This window comes from Mustela nivalis, assembly GCF_964662115.1.
Source record: "Mustela nivalis genome assembly, chromosome: 2".
Taxonomy (NCBI): domain Eukaryota; kingdom Metazoa; phylum Chordata; class Mammalia; order Carnivora; family Mustelidae; genus Mustela; species Mustela nivalis.
This window is the reverse complement of record NC_139021.1, coordinates 144836913-144854387: the sequence shown is the minus strand read 5'-3', so window position 1 is coordinate 144854387 and position 17475 is coordinate 144836913. Positions and strand designations below refer to the sequence as shown.

The following is a 17475-nucleotide window of genomic DNA, read 5'->3' as shown; positions in this document are numbered from 1 at the left end:
GCCAGACTTAAGCCTCTGGAGCCTTGTAGGCCTGGGCATCTCTGGGGAGCCTCTTTCATAGCCAGAAAATGCCCGGAGGGAGTGCAAGTCACAGTGAGCACATATTTCGTTGGTTTTTTGGAGAAGGAAGGGCAATTTTCACCTGTTTTCGGAGCCTCTCTGCCCCAGTTTGCTGCACCGTAGCACCCTCCAGAAGCAGACCTGTCTCACAGGAACATGTGGCCAGCAGCAGCTCACACAGGGGGCCTGTGCCAGCTGAGCTTGCCCTGCAGATGGAAGTGGCCTCACGTGTGCCTCCACCTGGTGAGAGCTCTGTTCTCTGTGTGTGCCCCTGGCACTGCCACCTTCTGCTTGGCTGAAGGGGAGGAAGGGGGTACCTGCTCCCCTTGAGCTGAGCTCCAGGGAAAGGCTTGTGTACTGCGTGTGCCTGCTCGGACTTGGAGAGTTTCATGATGCAGCTCTGCCCAGGCTTACACCCTCGGTTACCCTCAGTGATCTGAGAGGTGATCAGTCTGAGTGACGGGCCCCCTACACTGAGGGTCTACCTCGAGCGCCCATGCTCCATGTGGTGAGGTTGGCTCTCCTCTCTCCCCCTGGCTGCCAGCTGCTTTGGGGTGTCTGCATCCCTCAGGCTCAGCCTGTGCCTCCAGTGGCCTCCATGGGGTTTTCCATTAGGGGCAGAGGTGGGGGAGGGGCCCACTGTTGCTTTTCCAGCTCCTTCCCTGGCATTCCGTCCTCTCTCCTAGAGCTCTTTGAGCCTCCTGGGGCGTCGCAGATGCTGACCACAGGCCGAATGGCTGGCCTTACTCCCTCTAGGGCTGGAAGGCACGAGCTCCCATCCAGCCCTGCCCTTTGGGCCCTCAGCCCAGGCTTGGGTGGGCAGCCTGTGCCTCTCTGGAGGCCTGAGTTCTTGGTCTCATACTAGCCAGGGGGTGGGTTGTACCTGGCAAGAGACTTCACATTGCCAAGCCTCAGCTGTCCCCTCCGTAGAGGGGAGTGTGGCGATTCTCTTCTGGGTTGTGGGGGATGCGAGGCCATGTGCCACTAGTCCTGCTCGCTCTGGGGGGTGGGGAAGAGGAAGCCTGGGCTCGGGGTCTGCCTCCTTGCTTGTCCTGCCATTCTGTGCTTCTAGCTGACTCTATCCCCTGACCTGTAAGGGCCCTGACAGTCCTCACTGCCTCCTGTACCCACACTCCCCAGCCCTGGCCCTGGCAGGGCAAGGAGCAGGAGGAGTCCGCTTAGGCCTCGAGTCTCTTGCTGCATCCTCACTGGGGCCATTTTTCCAAAGGCAAGCTCTGAGCTGGCCTTGCCTGTGCCCAGGAGCCCTCCAAGTCTTCTTTGTGAGATCAAAACAAAGTCCAGCAGCTGAGCAGGCAAGACCTCTGCTCTGAGCCCCCCATCCTGTGTCTCCCTCACTCCTGGTGGGTCCACTGATGCCACCATGTGCCTGCCTTGGCTCATGCCATGTTGCCAGGGGCCTAGCTTCTCTCTTTCTCTTGGTCCCCCTTTTATTTGCATTCTGTCCCAGCATCAGCGGCTCTGTCCTCTTTGAAGCCCCCTTGCCATCCCGGGCTGCGTGACTTCACGGCCACGCCCCTCTCGCCTGACATCCTTCCAGGGACACTGAGCCACAGCATCCCGGGCCGTGCTCCAGTGCCCTCTCCACATGGCGTTTCCAGAACCTGGGCCCAGATCCGCATCATGTCATTGTTCCCGGCGTGGGTGCATGGTAGGTGCTTGGAGAGATTGGTCTTAGGGCCCCGGGGGCAACTCGATTGCCCAGTAGGGAGGCTCTGGTTCCCAGGCGGTCTTCTCATGGCAGGAACGGTGCCAATGGGAAAACTGAGCCCCACTGATTGGGTTTCTCTTAAGTTCCTCTCTGGTTTGTGTGAATTTTGTTGTATTGTTTTTCAATTTTCTCCAAGCATCTGCTACTGTGAAAATTTTCATTATCACTGGCAAGGATCCCCTCTCATCCCTGCTGGCTGCAGGAGATTTCTGATTTCTCTCCCAGTCTGCTTCAAAGCACCTGGGAGCCAAGATGCCTAATGTCCCCGGACCAGCTGGGCTTTTGCTCTCGCATCTCAGGAGTGAACCTCCTGTGGCTGGGTTCAGCAGGCCTGGCCTGTGTCCTAAGGGCTTTGCCTCCGTTCCCTTGGGATGCCGGGCTGGTGCAGCCAGAAAAGCTGCCCCTGGGGGCTGGGCTAGCACCAACACCAGCACCAACTCCTTTTCTTGAGAGACTGTCAGGTGGTGGCTGCTGGGAGCAGAGGCACCTGCCTCCTCCAGATGCATTCTGGAAGAGTAGCACCGTCTCTTCCGTCTCTTCCGTGTTGGAGGCTCTGTGTTGTCATGACGGCTGTTAGGATGATAATGAGGTGATAGACGTCAAGGCCATGCAGGGCCTTGGGGTGAACGAGAGAAGCAGCTGCAGGCTTTGGCATGTCGCACCTCAGCTGGGTCCTGCCCCACTCAGCCCCGGCCAGCAGAGCTGCACCTGGGCCCCCTTGCTGGGGAGATGCACACGTGGGCCCAGGGTGGCCATGGCCCTCACCAGCAGCCTGTTCTTGGACCTGGCTGGGCTGCTTTCTTCCTTGGTCTTAGCTCACTCCTCACGCAGGCGCTCGGTTAGTCGTAGTCACTGGCGGGGGCTGGATGCTTTCTGGGTTCGAACTCGTTTGAGGCTTTTTCGTATCCTGTGACGTAGGCACTGTGGATTTTGTTTGCTTGGTTAGATGCATTTATCTGATTTGAAATCACTGTGGTAAGGCCATTTTTAAGGTGGGGCATGGAGAGGGCAGGGATTGCCCAAAGCTACTCGCAGCTGAAGGCACAGAGCGGGGATGTGAGTGTGGGTAGTTCAGCTCTGGAACCTGTGATCTTCCCGTGGGCTCTTCCATCTCTCTGGGAGGGACGGAGTGCTTCATTTTTGTTTCAGCCCCCAGTGGGCTGGACAGCGGCCTGCCACCTTCCCCTTTGTCATTGGATGTCCTCTGCACCAGTGTGTGCTTGGTTGAAAAGGAGCTGGGAGGGAGGGTGCTGAGCACCTGATAAGTGAATGAATGATGAACGTGGGAACAGACGCTTCCCAAGGGGAAGGAATTAGCATCGGAGAATTGATTCAAGATGTATTTTGTGCCAGAGGCTTTATTTTTACGTCTCGTGTGTAATGCGGGTGCTGTGACCCATTCCTCCTTGTCCTCCTCCTTTAAAAAATAATAATACATGGATGTCCTATAAAGAGACTGGCCCAGGCTCCAGGATGCTAAGTGACAGGCTAAGGCTCGGGCTTTGTGGCTGCTGCCTCCTGGGAGGAGTCATGGGCTGAATGGAGCAAAGTTCATTTGTAAGACACAGGTCAGGAATCTGCCCCCCCCCCCCCCCCACTGTTGTGTTCACAGTCAGCTGTGGGTTTGGACCAGTAAGTGTGGCCACCAGCCTGCTGGGACTGCTCCATGCAGAGAGCATGACAAAGATGTGGAGAGCACCGCTGGGCTCCGGGGGTGTGCTCAGCCACGTCCGCCACAGCTACCTCCCTGGCTAGGTCCCAGATCCCTGCTCCTGCCCTCACCCTGGGTGCTGTGTGCTGAGGGCTGTGGGGAACTGTGTGCAGAGGGGTGAGAGGCGTGTGTGGGCTAGCCTAGCTGGTCTTTTCCCTGGGTCTGGCTGTAAGGTGTGTGGCTGGATGGCAGCCAGAGGAGGGGGGCAGCTAGGCTGAGCAGAGTGAGGGCCGGGGTGGGGCTGTGGAGGGGTGGCACCTAAAGGGGGTCCACACACCTTGTTTGAGGGACATCGTGCAGGTGGCAATGCTGAACTCAAGGCTTCCTTCTGGAGGGCCGGTGCGGCCCTCCCAGTGATAGAGTCGGGGAACGTGGCAGGATGGACGAAGGGCTTCCCTGGGTCAGCAAAGCCCAGAAGCTGGGGTCCAGTGGTGGGGATCCTTCCCTTGAGAGGGGGCTATCTCTGCCCACTTGGGGGGGGGGCTTTGGCCAATGCTTCAGGACCGGGCTCCATTGGGAGATAGACCAGGGCATAGCACAGTGGGCTGGATCCATTCCTGCCTGACCTGCTCGGGCTTGTGGGGTTTGTGTGGGTGTCCCTGTGGACATTCACCCTAGAGACAGACCCACGGGGCGTAACAACCTGTTGCCCTGAGTGAGAGTGCCATCTTGGGCTGCCCCTGTGGTGGTGGGTAGATCAGGGCCAGCATATGTCCATCCAAAATTGGCCTGTTGTTGCCTGCTCCCCCAAGGCCTCTCTGGGTGTCTGTCTCAGACTTGGTGCCAGGGACGGAGAGGTCTTTAGGGGACTCAGTCCAGGGTGTGACAGGGAGCTGTGAACAAACAATGGTGCGCTCTGACTGTACTTGTGTGTAAAGCAGGGCCTGTGGTATTCTAACTGGTGGAACAAGTCCTCTGGAGAGGAAGAGGCACTTGAACTGAGTCTGGAATGCTGAGTTTCTACCAGGGGAACACAGATGATGGAGATGTGAGCCTGACACAGCAGAGCCTCTGGTATTCCTGCTTTGTGTCTCAGAGCCAAGACGTTGCCTCCTGGAAGCCTCCTGGGAGGCCAAGCTGCAGGAATAGTGTGGGGTCTCAGAGCTGGAGCTCAGAGCTGGAGCTAGGCAGGATGGGGACGTTTCTACACCCTCTCAGCTTTCTGGAAGGGGCGCTGGCTGAGAGGTGACACTTGCTCCTGGAACACTAACCCCTTGTGTGTGTGGTCAGAGGAAATGGGGCGCTCAGGACCTAGCTGGCGGGTATCCGTGGGCCAGCTTATATACCCAGGGTGGAGATTGGGAGTCAAGGCATACACATGGGGCTCTGTCCCTCTGGGACAGTCAGCCCTACTAGGGAGAGAGGGCATAGGCTGGTGGGGGAGAGAGATTCACACGCACACGCACATACACACACACACGCATGCACTCTGAGAGAGAACTTAGGCTAAGGCTCAGAAAGTGAGAAGCAACAACAGGGGAATGAGAGAGATGGCCAGAGAAAGCTAGAAAAGTCAGACATAGGTTGAGATGGGAAGGGAGATCCAGTAGCCTCCCTGAGTCTCTGTTCCCCGTCTGAGAGGTCTACGCTAGGCCTGGCAGGAGCACTTAAGCTGGGCGGGTCTGGTGGTGGCACAGCCTTGGCTTTGGGGAGACACATGCAGGTGGAAGGAGGGGAGAGGCACATGTGAGCTGGCCTTGGGCAGCCCAGGGATGTGGGGAGGGCTGAGGTCAGGCTCTGGGATCTGGCCTCTTGGTGTACATCCAGCCTTGGCCTCTGGCTTATTCCATCTTCCCAGCAGCCCTAGAGGTGGGGACAATTATTAGCTTGTTGGTAAGTGAGGGCTGAGGCTCAGCCCAGCTGAAGTGACTTGCTTGAGGGCACATAGCTCTAGCTGGGGCCCTGCCTGTCTCGTGGGTCAGAGGCAGCTCAGGGTTTGAATCCAGGCTTCCTTTTGACTTCGGGCAACACCCTGATGTTGGCTCTCTCCTCCTGTCAAGCGTGGGGTAGCAGTACCCACTTCCCTGGGGAACTGTGGGTTCAGCAATGAGGCGGATGGGCCGGGCCCCCTATGGCGCCTGGCGGCCATCTGTGCATGGCTCCTGTCTTTTCTGGAGTCCAGAGCAGCAGAGTGGCTGTGTCCTCACCCCCAGTCCCTCTGGCTCTAAAGGTGAAAACGCTGTCTTGCCTACCTTGGAGTATCTAAGCCTGTCCCAGCTGGGGCCATACAGGATGCCCCTTGTCCCTGAGTGCATGTCCTGGGAACGCTGAGCTCCCTGTGCCGCCAGCTGTCCCCCGCTGTCTTCTCTGAGCCAGGCTGCCACCTGGGCTCAGGACCTGAGCTGTCCCGCCTCCGAGGCCCCTGGAGCCGGCGCTGTTCAGAGATCTGGGTGCGTCTCTCCCTTGCCTCGTCGGCTCCCAGACAGCACCCTTGCTTTCTCCACAGTTCACACAGTCCCTTTCCCACCCCCATACCGTCTCTCCTTCTTGGGCAGAGTTAGAGGAAGGGAGTGTCCCTTGGCCCCCCGGCTCATCTCTGCAGAGATTAGATTCTGGAGCCAAGTCCAGGAGACCCCAGAGCCCACGGTCTTAGTTCTCCCCGTGCTGCCTAGGGCTAGGCTTGCGCCAGGATGAGACACACTTTGCCGTTGCCCCATTGCCGACATGCGTCCCATCCCCGGATTCTGTGGGGGACTCGTTCACCTTGGGGCGCTGACATTCCCAGCTCTTTGTCCCTAGGCATCTGTGCGTTCACTTCCTCCTTCCTGCCCTGAACATCTTCTCATCATTTCTGTATCAGGCCCTGGACCTGCAGAAAGCTGTGAAACTCAATCTTGAGTTTTGTTTTTCTTGGAACCTTAGGAATTAAGCATGGAGTCCAATAATACAGACTTGATAGAGAGGCTAAAATACTCTGACCTCCAGGGAAAGGGAGGATTAATTTTTCTTAGCATGGGAAAGTCGAGGAAAGTTCCATAGAGAAAGAGGCACGTGGGATGGGTCTTGGAGGAGGAAGAGGAGTTTAGTGGTGGAGGAAGGGCATTTTGAGAAAAAGGAATCAGCACGTGTGAAGGGAGAGGGGCATGGTGATATGAGCAGAGGTGGGGGCATGTGAGACAATAGAAGGGTGCCATGCTGGTGTGTGGAGTTGGGAGACCCTGGGGGACATCTCACAAAATGGACTTTGACTCCCAGGTGATGGGGAGCACGGCAGGAATTTTGGGGAGCATGCTTGGTTGTTGAACTTTGGTCTGCAAAATGGTTTAGAGAAAGAAATGCTGGGAGGCAGGGAGACCAGTAGGCTGATGAGAGATGTGGGCAGGAGTAGGGAGTGGCATTCAGAGGCCGGGTTGGGAGGGGGGAGCCCAGGAAGAGAGCTCTGGGCTTGGATTGCAGAGAGAGCTACAGGAAGCCCCTGGGTGCACTGCTGCTTTCGAGGTTCTCTGAGTCTCCCAGGACTTGTCACTGTCCTGATTTAACTTCCACAGTGTAGGCTTTGTGTGAATCCAGCCCGGGAGCCCAGCGTTCCATTGGCGGAGCAGTAAAAGTCATTAACGAGGAGCTGGAGAGCTATAAATAAGGCAGCACGATCCCACCCCGTGTTCCCTGTGTTTCCAATCTGTGGGAGCACGGAATCAGTTTTGATTCATTAATTGGCATAAGGATGAGGCCCCAGAGATTGGCATGGTCCTGCCAGCTCTTCTCCACCCTCCTGCTCTGCTCCCTGTGTCCTGCCTGCACCAGCTGCTCACTTGCCTCAGGCTACACTCCAGCATCCAGGGGAACCCTCTGGAGCTGCTCCTGTTGGTCACCTGGGCTGGGTGGGAAGGGAGGCTGCAGAGGCATGGGCGCTCCCAGCCTGGAGGTACTTTGGGGTCTTCACTGACTTCTCTCTCACTGTTCCCTTGGCACTGTCTAAGCGCTGCATGAAGACTCTCCAGATTTTGGGACGTGGCTTCCCTTTTGGAAGGGCATGAGTATCTGGGCACCTTGACAGGTTTGAAAACTCTGTCTCACCAACGAACTGTGGATGCCAGTAGTGCTTTTCTTGCAGAGTTGGTGGGAGTCTTAAACAGCTTGTTGCTCTGCTATGCTGTGCTGGGCGCTGGGCCAGTGGCTCAGAGGGTAAGCGGAATGCCCACGCTTTTGCCCATGGGCTCATGGGTCAGAGAATAAGATGCCTGGCGGAGACCACACAAAGTAGTCCGCAGTTGCAAATGTTGGTGGATGGTATGCAGGCAAAGTGCAGTAAGGGAAGCTAAAGGTCATTGAAAGTTCTCTCGTGGGTGTGACGGTTACCCACAGAAACCCAGAAGAAGGGGAGCCAGCCACCGGCTGCAGGAGGAGCTCTTCAGACCAAGGGAGATTTGTGGAGATCTAGAAGCAAGGAGAGCTTGGAGTATACCTTAGTTAGGGCATGAAGGCCGCTGCCTGGGACACAGGGTATGGGTGTGGGGTTGCAGGTCTGGTTGGGAGCGTTGATCTTATTTTAAAGCCAGAGGGAAGTTAATGTGGACAGTAAGCAGAGAAGCACAGCTTATTTGGTGTTCCACGAAGGCCATTGCGCTGTGGCGTGTAGAGTGGAAGGCAGGAAATGGATCAGCGGGGAGGTTGAGGTAGGTCGAGGTGGGGGATGTCATGGTGGTTTAAACCAAGGTGGCAGAGGGAAGTTGACAGACCCAAGACTTATTTACATATTTTATAAAACATCCAGGACTTGGTGATGGCTTGGATGCAGAGGGTCAGGGAGAGAGAAGGGTCAAGAATGCGTGGTGGATAGGGGTGCGCCGTTTGCTGAGATTGGTGACCAGAATAACCACCTTGCTGGGTGCATGGGTCTCTCTGGCTCTCTACCGTTTGCTCACAGCCATGGAGCAGGGGGAGGGCAGTTTGACCAGCCCGGGGGACTCTCACTGGGGATTTCAGCAGCTGTGCTACCTAAGGAGAGAGCGGGGCATGAGGTTGTTTGCAGGAGAGTGGCTGGAATGATGGCCGGAATGACAGCTGGACAGAGCCGGAATGATGACTGGCCAGACACTGAGCTGAGAGGAGCAGGGAGTGACGGCAGGCGGAAGCTGCTGGGAGTGCACGATTTAAGTAGGTCTGTGGGACAGGATCCACCAGAGGGCAGGAGGTCAGGCTCTGCTGAATCTCCTTTGGGGTGTCCTTTGCTGGTGAGCAGCGAGGGCAGGGTCAGCATCCTGTAGGACCAGAGCTCTAACCTCTGCCTTGGTCTGGTGCTGCCACCCTTTCCCCCCATTTTGTGGTTTTGTTTACCTTTTTAAGTGTCTTAATAAAACATGAAAAAAATATTTATTCTTCCTAGATCAATAATTTCCTATGAGTTATGACAATACTAAATTTGGTCAATTATTCATTAACTATAAAGTATTTATAAATGCTACCTTAATTTAAAGCATTAGCCCTTAGAATTCAAATATTAATAAAGCCGGTGCCAGCTGAAAGGAGGAAAGGAAAGGCACAGATAATGAGGGTGGCTCTGGGAGGGTGAGTGCTCACGGCTGTTAAGGAGATTAGAATAACGAGTTGTCGCCGGGAGCCCCACTTAGGGGGCAGGCAGAGGTGCTGGACCCCCGGTGAGAGACAGACTGTTCCTTCTGGAGTGCAGGGCTAAGCCCCGGGCTGCCCAGAGCCTGGCTCTCCCTTCTATTGCCTGCTGAGACAAGCCGAGTCTTGTCAGGCTGCTCTGGGCATGTCTGCTTTGACCCAGGTGGAGTGGCCTCTTTTGCCTTGTCCATCTGGAAAATGTGGGATTCTTAGAGGGACGACAGAGGCCAGTTAGCACAGGAGGTTAGGGGACCTTGTCCTCAGAAGTGCAGGACTCACATGGTGGATCCCACCATACCAGAACCACATCTGGTCTTCCAGAAGGAGAAGGTGTGAATGTTCAGGGGCTGGGGGCGGGCGTCTGGTGGAGGGGAGGCCGGGGTGGCTGTGGGCAACATCATTTTTGGGTAGTCTCTTCCAGCATAAGTCCTCTGGGGCTATTGCTTGCCCCCATGAGTCTTGGTGCCTGGAGTGACCTCAGTGTTTGGGGGTACCTCTCTCACCAACAGCGTCCACTGCGGGCATCTAGTGACTTGGTAAAGCCAAGGGTTTGCTGTCAGCCGGGAGAGGCCTTGTGCCCACTTGCCAGCTTTTTCCTCAGGGCTTGCGCTCAGTGTGGAGCTGCCCTCAGAATTTCTTTCCAGGGAGGTGCGGGTCACAGCAGCCCAGGAATCCTGGACTGTGTCCCCTACTGGCCACTGGGTCTTCCAGGACTGGCTCTAGAGGCTTCTGGTCATCTGCTTCTGATGCTTTCTTTGCTGGTTGTTCTCTGGCTGTGTGGCCCTGGCTGAAAGGCCAACCCTCTCTGTGCTTCAGTTTTCTCACCAGGAAATCAGAAAGCTCAGGTGGGATGAGCGTTACAGAGAGCCCATCTATCCCATGATGTTGCCGGTGCTGTGCCTGACATGTCCTACCCTGAGGGTCTCGTGTCTGGGAAAACCTGGATCAGTAGGATGGCATCTCAGGGGACAGTGGGGGGAATGGGATTGTGGGGCTGTCCTGGAATCCTGGCAGAGCTCGTGGGTTCTCTCCTTTGGGCCCAAGCTCGAGCTCTGAGCACTCTCTTTCTCCCAGTTCCTGGGAAGCCACTGGGCAGTGCACAGACCTTTACAGAGACCCTCTGCTCTCCCAGGCCGCCAAGCATGGGGAGGGGGCTGGAAGCTGATCACATTCATCTCCGCTTTTTGCTTTCCCAGCTGATGAGCCACTCTCAGGGTGCCCTTATCAAGCCATCAAGCCTGCATTCTTGCAATCAAGAGAGAGAGCCGCTTTATGACCACATGATATTGGAGGCAAAGAATGGTAACAAAGGCTCTTATCTTGTAGCAAGCCACAGAAACACCTCCAAGTAAAAGAGGCAATGACTCTGGTGGCTTCTGCATCCCTACTGGGTGTCAGACAGTGCGAATGGCTCTTCACACACCGAGACCCTTTTTGGAACATGCACAACAGCTCTGGGAGGTGGTGCCATCGTCTTCATCTGACAGAGGCCCAGAGAGGGCCAGCACTGTCCAAGGACCCACAGCATGTATGTGGCAGGGCCCAGATTCAGAACCCGGCCAGGGGACCTCAGGTTCAGCCCCTCTCCCTACAGTGTGGGTATGAGTTGTATAACGTCCTGTCCCAGGAATGAGCACACAACCTTGATTAAGCTAATAGCTGACTTGGCTTTGATCTGATGTATTTTGATCATATTATTTTTATGTTAGGAGCCTCTAAATAACCATCATTTCAACAGTGCCCCAATTAGCAGGCCATTCATAACGGATTAGACATTGACTGGCATTGGGCCTCTCCATTAGTGCCTGGGCGAGGCTTCCAGCCTTAATCACCCGCCCTGTCCCCGAGGCTGGTGGCCTGAGGAGCTTGCATGGTGCTGCGGGTGGCCGAGGGGTGGCGGGACAGCCAGCCCCACCTCTGCAGGGAGGGCTGTCATCAGCAGGGGTGAGGTCCCTCTCTTTCTTAACTACTCTTTCTTGGGATCCTGGGCGTGACTTGGGTGGGGATATTGATGGGGTGATGGGTGTGCCCAAGGAGAGTGGCAGGAAACTGATACCTGTTTAACTTCTTTCTTGTGTACTGCAGGGGCTGGGATTTGCTATTCATGGTTTTTTTTTTTTTTTAATTTATTTTTTATTTATTTTCAGCATAACAGAATTCATTATTTTTGCACCACACCCAGTGCTCCATGCAATCCGTGCCCTCTATAATACCCACCACCTGGTACCTCGACCTCCCACCCCCCGCCCCTACAAACCCCTCAGATTGTTTTTCAGAGTCCATAGTTTCTCATGGTTCACCTCCCCTTCTAATTTCCCCCAACTCCCTTCTCCTCTCTAACTCCCCTTGTCCTCCATGCTATTTTGTTATGCATGTTTTAAGTCAGTGCTGCCAGAACTCTGCTGGGAAGAGATTCTTATACCCATTTAATAGGAAATGGGGGCTCAGGAAGGAAACATGCCTGTAGCCACAGCCTGCTGACCGGAGGACCCTTAACCAGACCTGTGGTTAGATTATAGGGTGTCTTCCACTGCCCTGGTGAGCCCAGGTCCAGCCAAGAGGTTGGTGTCCCTGGATACCAGCAGGATGGGGCAAGATGACCAGTCAGGCAGTTGTTCCTTGAGCATGTTCCTGCTGCCTGGCCCCTGTCTTTGTCCCACGGCACCCCTCTCTCATGCTGGTCTAAATCCTCTTTCTTCAAGGCCCTGATGTCACCCCTCTCTGAGCTCAAGGAGCGTCATCTCTCCTTCTTCATGGGCTGGATTATGCAGTCTGTCTTCTTGGTGGGTCCAAACCCCTCAGAGTCGGGGCTTGATGTTCTCTTGCTCTTTACTCTCCTCCAGTACGCAGTGCAGGGCTTTGCACATAGTGAGGGGAGTGGGTACTGAGTGTATGTATGAAACACGCAGGAAGGAAGGAACCAGTCTGCAGGGAGCAGTGGGATGTATGCCCAAGTGGGGAAACTGAGGCTCAGAGAGGTTCAGAGACTTCAGAACTGGTGTATATGGAGCGGGTGCAGGTTTTGCCCCCAGAAGTCAGGTGGTGACCTGGGAGGGCGTTGGATGGGGTGGATGACAGCTGAAATGAGCACCATCATGGGTGTCCTGGGCTGGGTGTCTGGACAGCCTTGTAACCCCGTGATGTCAGGTCATTTTGTGTGATTACTTCTTAGAGTTAGAAATTCGGTGTATTGGGAATGAAGAGAGTAGGTACAAGAGAATAAGGAGGAATTCATTCAGCATCACAGCACCTTGCTTTTCTCCTGCCTTTTGGTGATTTCTCTTGCCTTTTCCCCAAGCATGCTTTTTGCCTAACTGCAGTCCTGGGGAGCATATCATTTTGTGTCCCGCGGTGGTCACTTAGCTGCTTCTCAGAAGTCTTTTTTAAACTGGATTGTGTCTCAGTTCAGCCGGGTCCCTTATCGCTTGTTTTTTCCTCCCGGCCTGTTATCTGGAAAATGGACGCGAAGCCACCTGTTAAACACAGGTGTCGTGAGAACAAAATACACAAAGTATTCAACAGTATTTGGCACGGAGAAAATTCTCACAAAATAGTCCCTCCTCCTTCATGGCTTCACTACTTACCCATCACCGGAAGATGATTTTCCTTTTCTCAAAGAATTATCTGTTCACGACTCAAAATTTTGGCAAAATAGAGAAAAGACGGAAAATCAGTTCAGGCCTCTTCAAAAATGCAGTCACTTTTAGCATTTTGCAATATTCTCTTCAGGTCTTTCCTTCATGTGTGTTATTTTATTTAATTGATACAATAAAATACATACAATTTTGTATTATTTTCACATAACTTTTATGACAAGCGCTTTCCCATGTTACTGTATTATTTTCATAAGCAATTTTAAAGGCTATGTGTGCTTTCAACAAATGGAGCATTTTTCCTAACCACTCCCCTATTTGCATCTTTTTGATTGTGAGAGATATTTTGAGAGTATGAATCAATGTCCTCTGAGTGTTTGGGGCTCTCAAGCCAATCCTATTCTTTGGATAGTGCCTAGAGTAGAATTATTGACCCGAGGGCGTGAAAATGTTAAGGCTTACTGTATTCTTGCACTGGTCTCTGCTGGGGAATGGATTGTGTCTAGGGAAGGATGGTGAGCAGGACAGGCGTAGCCCATGGCCGCCTGGAGTTTGTGGTCCAGTAGGGGAGACAGACAGTTACACCAGCCATGCATTGTGCCGGGATGGGGGAAGTACAGGGTGCAGGGGGAGATTGAGATGGGAGGTCCTTAGCCAGACTGATGATGTGGAGTCTTGAGGAGTGAGTGTGAAGGTTCAGGACTCATTGGCGTCTCCTCCCCCTGCCCCTGCTTCCTTCCCCTTGGACTTGTTTCCCTGCTGCTGGTCTCCTTCTCTCAGCCTCGTCGGAGACGTTACATAAACCCAAAGGCCCTCCACCGCAACAAGCGCATTGTCAAAGTTGTTGAGAAGTCTGCCGTCTGCAGCAGATGGCCTGCTGACATTCACAGGCTGTGTTTTGAAGTTGCATCTGCTTTCCCACATTCCTCCGTCACATAAGCCTTATTAATAAATGTTTGCTTCCAAACTGGTGCAGTGGGTTGCGGTGTCGGGATGGGCATCTTTCTATTAATTGGTCTGATGTCCCCAAAAGATGCAAGTGTGTGGCTGAAAGGGGCGTCCCTTGCGGTTCCTGGGTGACTCGTGAAGATGAGCCGTGCCGTGCCGCGGTCCTGGCCCAGGCTGCTGGCGCCTCCCTTCCTCCGGCTCTCCCTCTGCCTAGCAGCGTCTTCCTTTGTGATTATCAGCTTTTGAATAATCCTGGGCTTCTGGAAGCACCTGCTTCATCTGGGGTTTGACCCCGTATTTTATGATATAAATCAAGTGGACTTGGCCAGAAGATCTAGCATTTCTTTCTTTCTTTCTTTTTCTTTTCTTTTTTTGTTTTTTGCCTGCAACCTGAGTCCTCTGGGGTAAGTGTCTCCCTGACTTTCTAATGTAATTCATTCCCTTCAGCCCCAACCAGTTCGGTTCAGCCAATAATCATGAAGCACACAGTATATTCATGGCCCATGTCTTGGCCTCCGAGATACACAGATCAACAAAATGTGTTTTTGGCTCTTCAAGGGCTCACAACCCGGGTGGGAAACAGAATGGCTAATAGAGCCGCTGTGACGGGTGTCTCAAAGCAGATGTGGGTTGGATTCTTGTCCTGCCATCCCTCCTTGAGTAGCCCACAGCAAATGATTTTGCCTTCTCCTGGCCTCCATTTACTTCTTTTACTCAGCCGCGGAATGGGTGTAAGAACATCTAGCTGGCAGGAGCCCTGAAAGTCTTAGTAGGACTCCGCATGTGAGAGCTGCTGGCCTTGCCCGGGGTGGTTCCCAGTCTTGGAGGGAGGCAGCATTTCCTGGGGGTCCCCCTGGGCGCGAGCTGCTAGGCCTGGGCCCCGCGGATCAAAGTCAGTGCGGCTTTGTCTCCAGGCTGACCTCTCCCTCTCTCTCCCCTCTCTCCCCAGCCTGTGACCTCATGACCCAGGGGATTCTGGCCTTGGTCACGTCCACCGGCTGTGCGTCTGCCAACGCCCTGCAGTCCCTCACAGATGCAATGCACATCCCACACCTCTTTGTCCAGCGCAACCCTGGAGGGTCTCCGCGCACTGCCTGCCACCTGAACCCCAGCCCCGACGGGGAGGCCTACACGCTGGCCTCCAGACCGCCTGTGCGCCTCAACGACGTCATGCTCAGGCTGGTGACAGAGCTGCGCTGGCAGAAGTTTGTCATGTTCTATGACAGCGAGTATGGTGAGTTGGGGGCCGGCCGGGGTTTGCTCTGGGGCTCCTGGGAGGCACCTTGGGCTCTGGGAGACCCTCGAGCCAGGCCGCTGCTATGACGGCCAAGAGCTTCAGGGTGGGCTGGGTGTACAAGGTGGTGGGTGGTCTGGGTGGAGTGGGTCTTGGGGTTGGTGGGGCCCAGCCTTGAGCTTGCAAATGGGGGGAGAGCTGCAAAAGCAGATCTGTAGACAGGCACGAATGTTGCCTAGCAACAACACCATATCATGATAGCTAAAGTTTGAATCATCTTAGAGTTTTCAATAAAATATTAATAAACTGCTGGCAGGGATCCAAAGGGCTGCATGTAGGTAGCGGCGGAGGCTGGCCAGCACGGTCCTTTCAGAAGACCCCTCTTCAAAGACCGTCCCTCACGCTGGACAGTCACCTGACCCTCCCAGCTCCCTGGTCTCCCCTCAGTGTCAGGGTCTCAGGCGGGGGCAGAGGGCAGGGGTGGGGAACCTCCAGGGTCATGGGACCAGTCTGGGATCATGGGGGTATGGCTGGACACAGCTTTTCTGAAGACCTCCCAGAAGAAAAAAAAATAAAATTTGTTGGTTAAAAATGCACAAAAAAAAAGGGCTTTGGAGAACTCGTTTTAGGTGTTCTTATGGCTGTCCTGTGAAAGGCCAGTCCTAGTCCCAAGATGAAATGGTTTCCATGTTGTGTGTTTTTATAAAAAAGACTTTTAATTTTGAGATAACTGAGATTCCTGTGCAGTTATGAGAAATGATCCAGAGAGATCCCGCGCACACATCACCCAGGTTCGCGGTGGGCAGTATGTGGTGTAACTCACATGATACTACAAGGAGGACTTGACGTTGGTGCGATCCCGAGACCTTTCCACACTTCTCTGGTTTGCGGACACTTGAGTGTGCGTGTTCACATCTGTGCAGCTTTATCATGGGTACATTCTTGTGGCCGGAGTCGGGACACACGGCGGTGCCCTCAGCAGGATCCCTGTGCCCTCTTTACATAGCCACCGCCACTCCCATTAGATGTCTTTAAAGGGTGGAGGGGTGCTGGTAAGGGTCGGCGGCCCAGTGGCTGGGGCCAGGGTGCCATGGGTGGGCCCTCAAAAGTCTTGCCTCGTCTCTTGGTGAAATCATTCCTTTGCCAAGAATGTAACTAGGAAGAGAAGCCAGCATATGTTTGCATTTGCCTAAATATTCTGCTGCTCTAAGACTGGAATGTTGTCCTCCGCTCTTGAGCAAATATGCTGTTTGGAGTCTTCCAGAAGGAATTGGAAGAGCAAACAGTCACTGGGCCGAAATGAAGATGAGGTGGTGATAGAGACAAGGGTGACCCGAGGCTCCAAGCACTTGAACTAGAGATTGGCCGGCACCTGGCCTCTCCTTCCCACCTGCATTCAATCCCTGGCGCTGTGCGGGGTGTGGTGGGGGGTGCTGGAGGAGCTCACAGGGCACCTCTCAGTGCCTCGGCCTTCTCTGAGAATCTCTTCTACCGATGTTTCAACCTGAGCATCTGGTGTGTTCTGTGGCTAGCCGGTGGACACCGCCGGGGCTGGGTGCTGTGGGACTGGGTCTGCATGCCCTCCGGCTCCCTTCTTCAGATGTCTTTGCTCTCCTTGCGCTGTGGTCCATAGAAGTTCTTCAAGCCTTGGTTCTCCCCAAGGCCTGGGAGGGGGGAACTCTAGCCACAGGAGGGCAGGTAGCAGCTCTGTGGCCTGCCTACCCTGCTTGGGCTCCTGTAATTCTTGTACCTGATGAATGACGCCTGATGGCACTTGCTCACACTATGTGTTTTTGTATTATTATACCCCTTACCCTAAGTCAGCTCGAGGATCAAGACCCTGAGGAGAGGAGCCCCGATCTTTATCTGTCTGAAGCTTCCCTTTTTTCCTGGGAGCTGCTCTCACAAACACACTTCTCCCCCCGCTCAGCCTGCTCTCAGCTTGTCCTGACCCACTCATGAGGGCTGATTGCTGCCGAGCACTGACTGTCACACCAGGCTACAAGCTCCAGGAGAGTGGGCCACTTACTGTTCACTGCTGTGTGCCTGCTGCTTAGCACCGTCCCTTGCACGGAGAAGGGCCCAAGAATTTGTCACTGTGTGAATGAGTCCACTTATGAGGATATGGGGTTTTCAGACAATTTTCACATAAGACAAAGGAAGAATGGGAAGAAAGACAAGGCACCCGATAGTCTCACCTCTGAGGTTGGGGAGGTGGGCTAGGATGTTTCATTCTGCAGATATATTGCCCTGCCCCTTTCCTCTCCTCTCTGACCCAGAACCTCCAGTCAAACCAAAAGGTGTGCCCCCTTTTCTGACATGGACGCTTTGGCTACCTTTGGTGGGGTTGAGCTTAGTTCTCTCTCTCTCTCTTTCTTAAGGATTTTATTTATTTATTTGAGAAGGAGAGAGAGAGAGCATGGGAAAGTGAGCATGAGCAGGCGGAGGGGCAGAGGGAGAGTGGGAAGCAAGATCCCCACTGAGCAGGGAGTGTGAGGAGGGGTTCAATCCCAGGAACCCCCAGGAACATGACCGGAGCTGAAAGCAGACACTTAATTGACTGAGACACCCAGGTGCTCCTTGAAGTTAGTTTTCAACCAGCCTGGACTTTATCAGTGATTCTAAAAAGACA

The 17475-nt window shown here is 54.2% G+C and overlaps 1 protein-coding gene across 2 annotated transcripts in view; it reads left to right on the top strand.

The window, feature by feature from the left end:
• The window catches only part of GRID1 (glutamate ionotropic receptor delta type subunit 1), a 691195-nt gene that overhangs the window by 138748 nt on the left and 534972 nt on the right, over positions 1 to 17475 (top strand). For both annotated transcript variants that reach the window (XM_082717985.1, XM_082717986.1), the window contains exon 3: positions 14559 to 14843. In XM_082717985.1, the coding sequence (XP_082574111.1) occupies positions 14559 to 14843 (285 nt within the window). The remainder of the gene's footprint in view (positions 1 to 14558; positions 14844 to 17475) is intronic.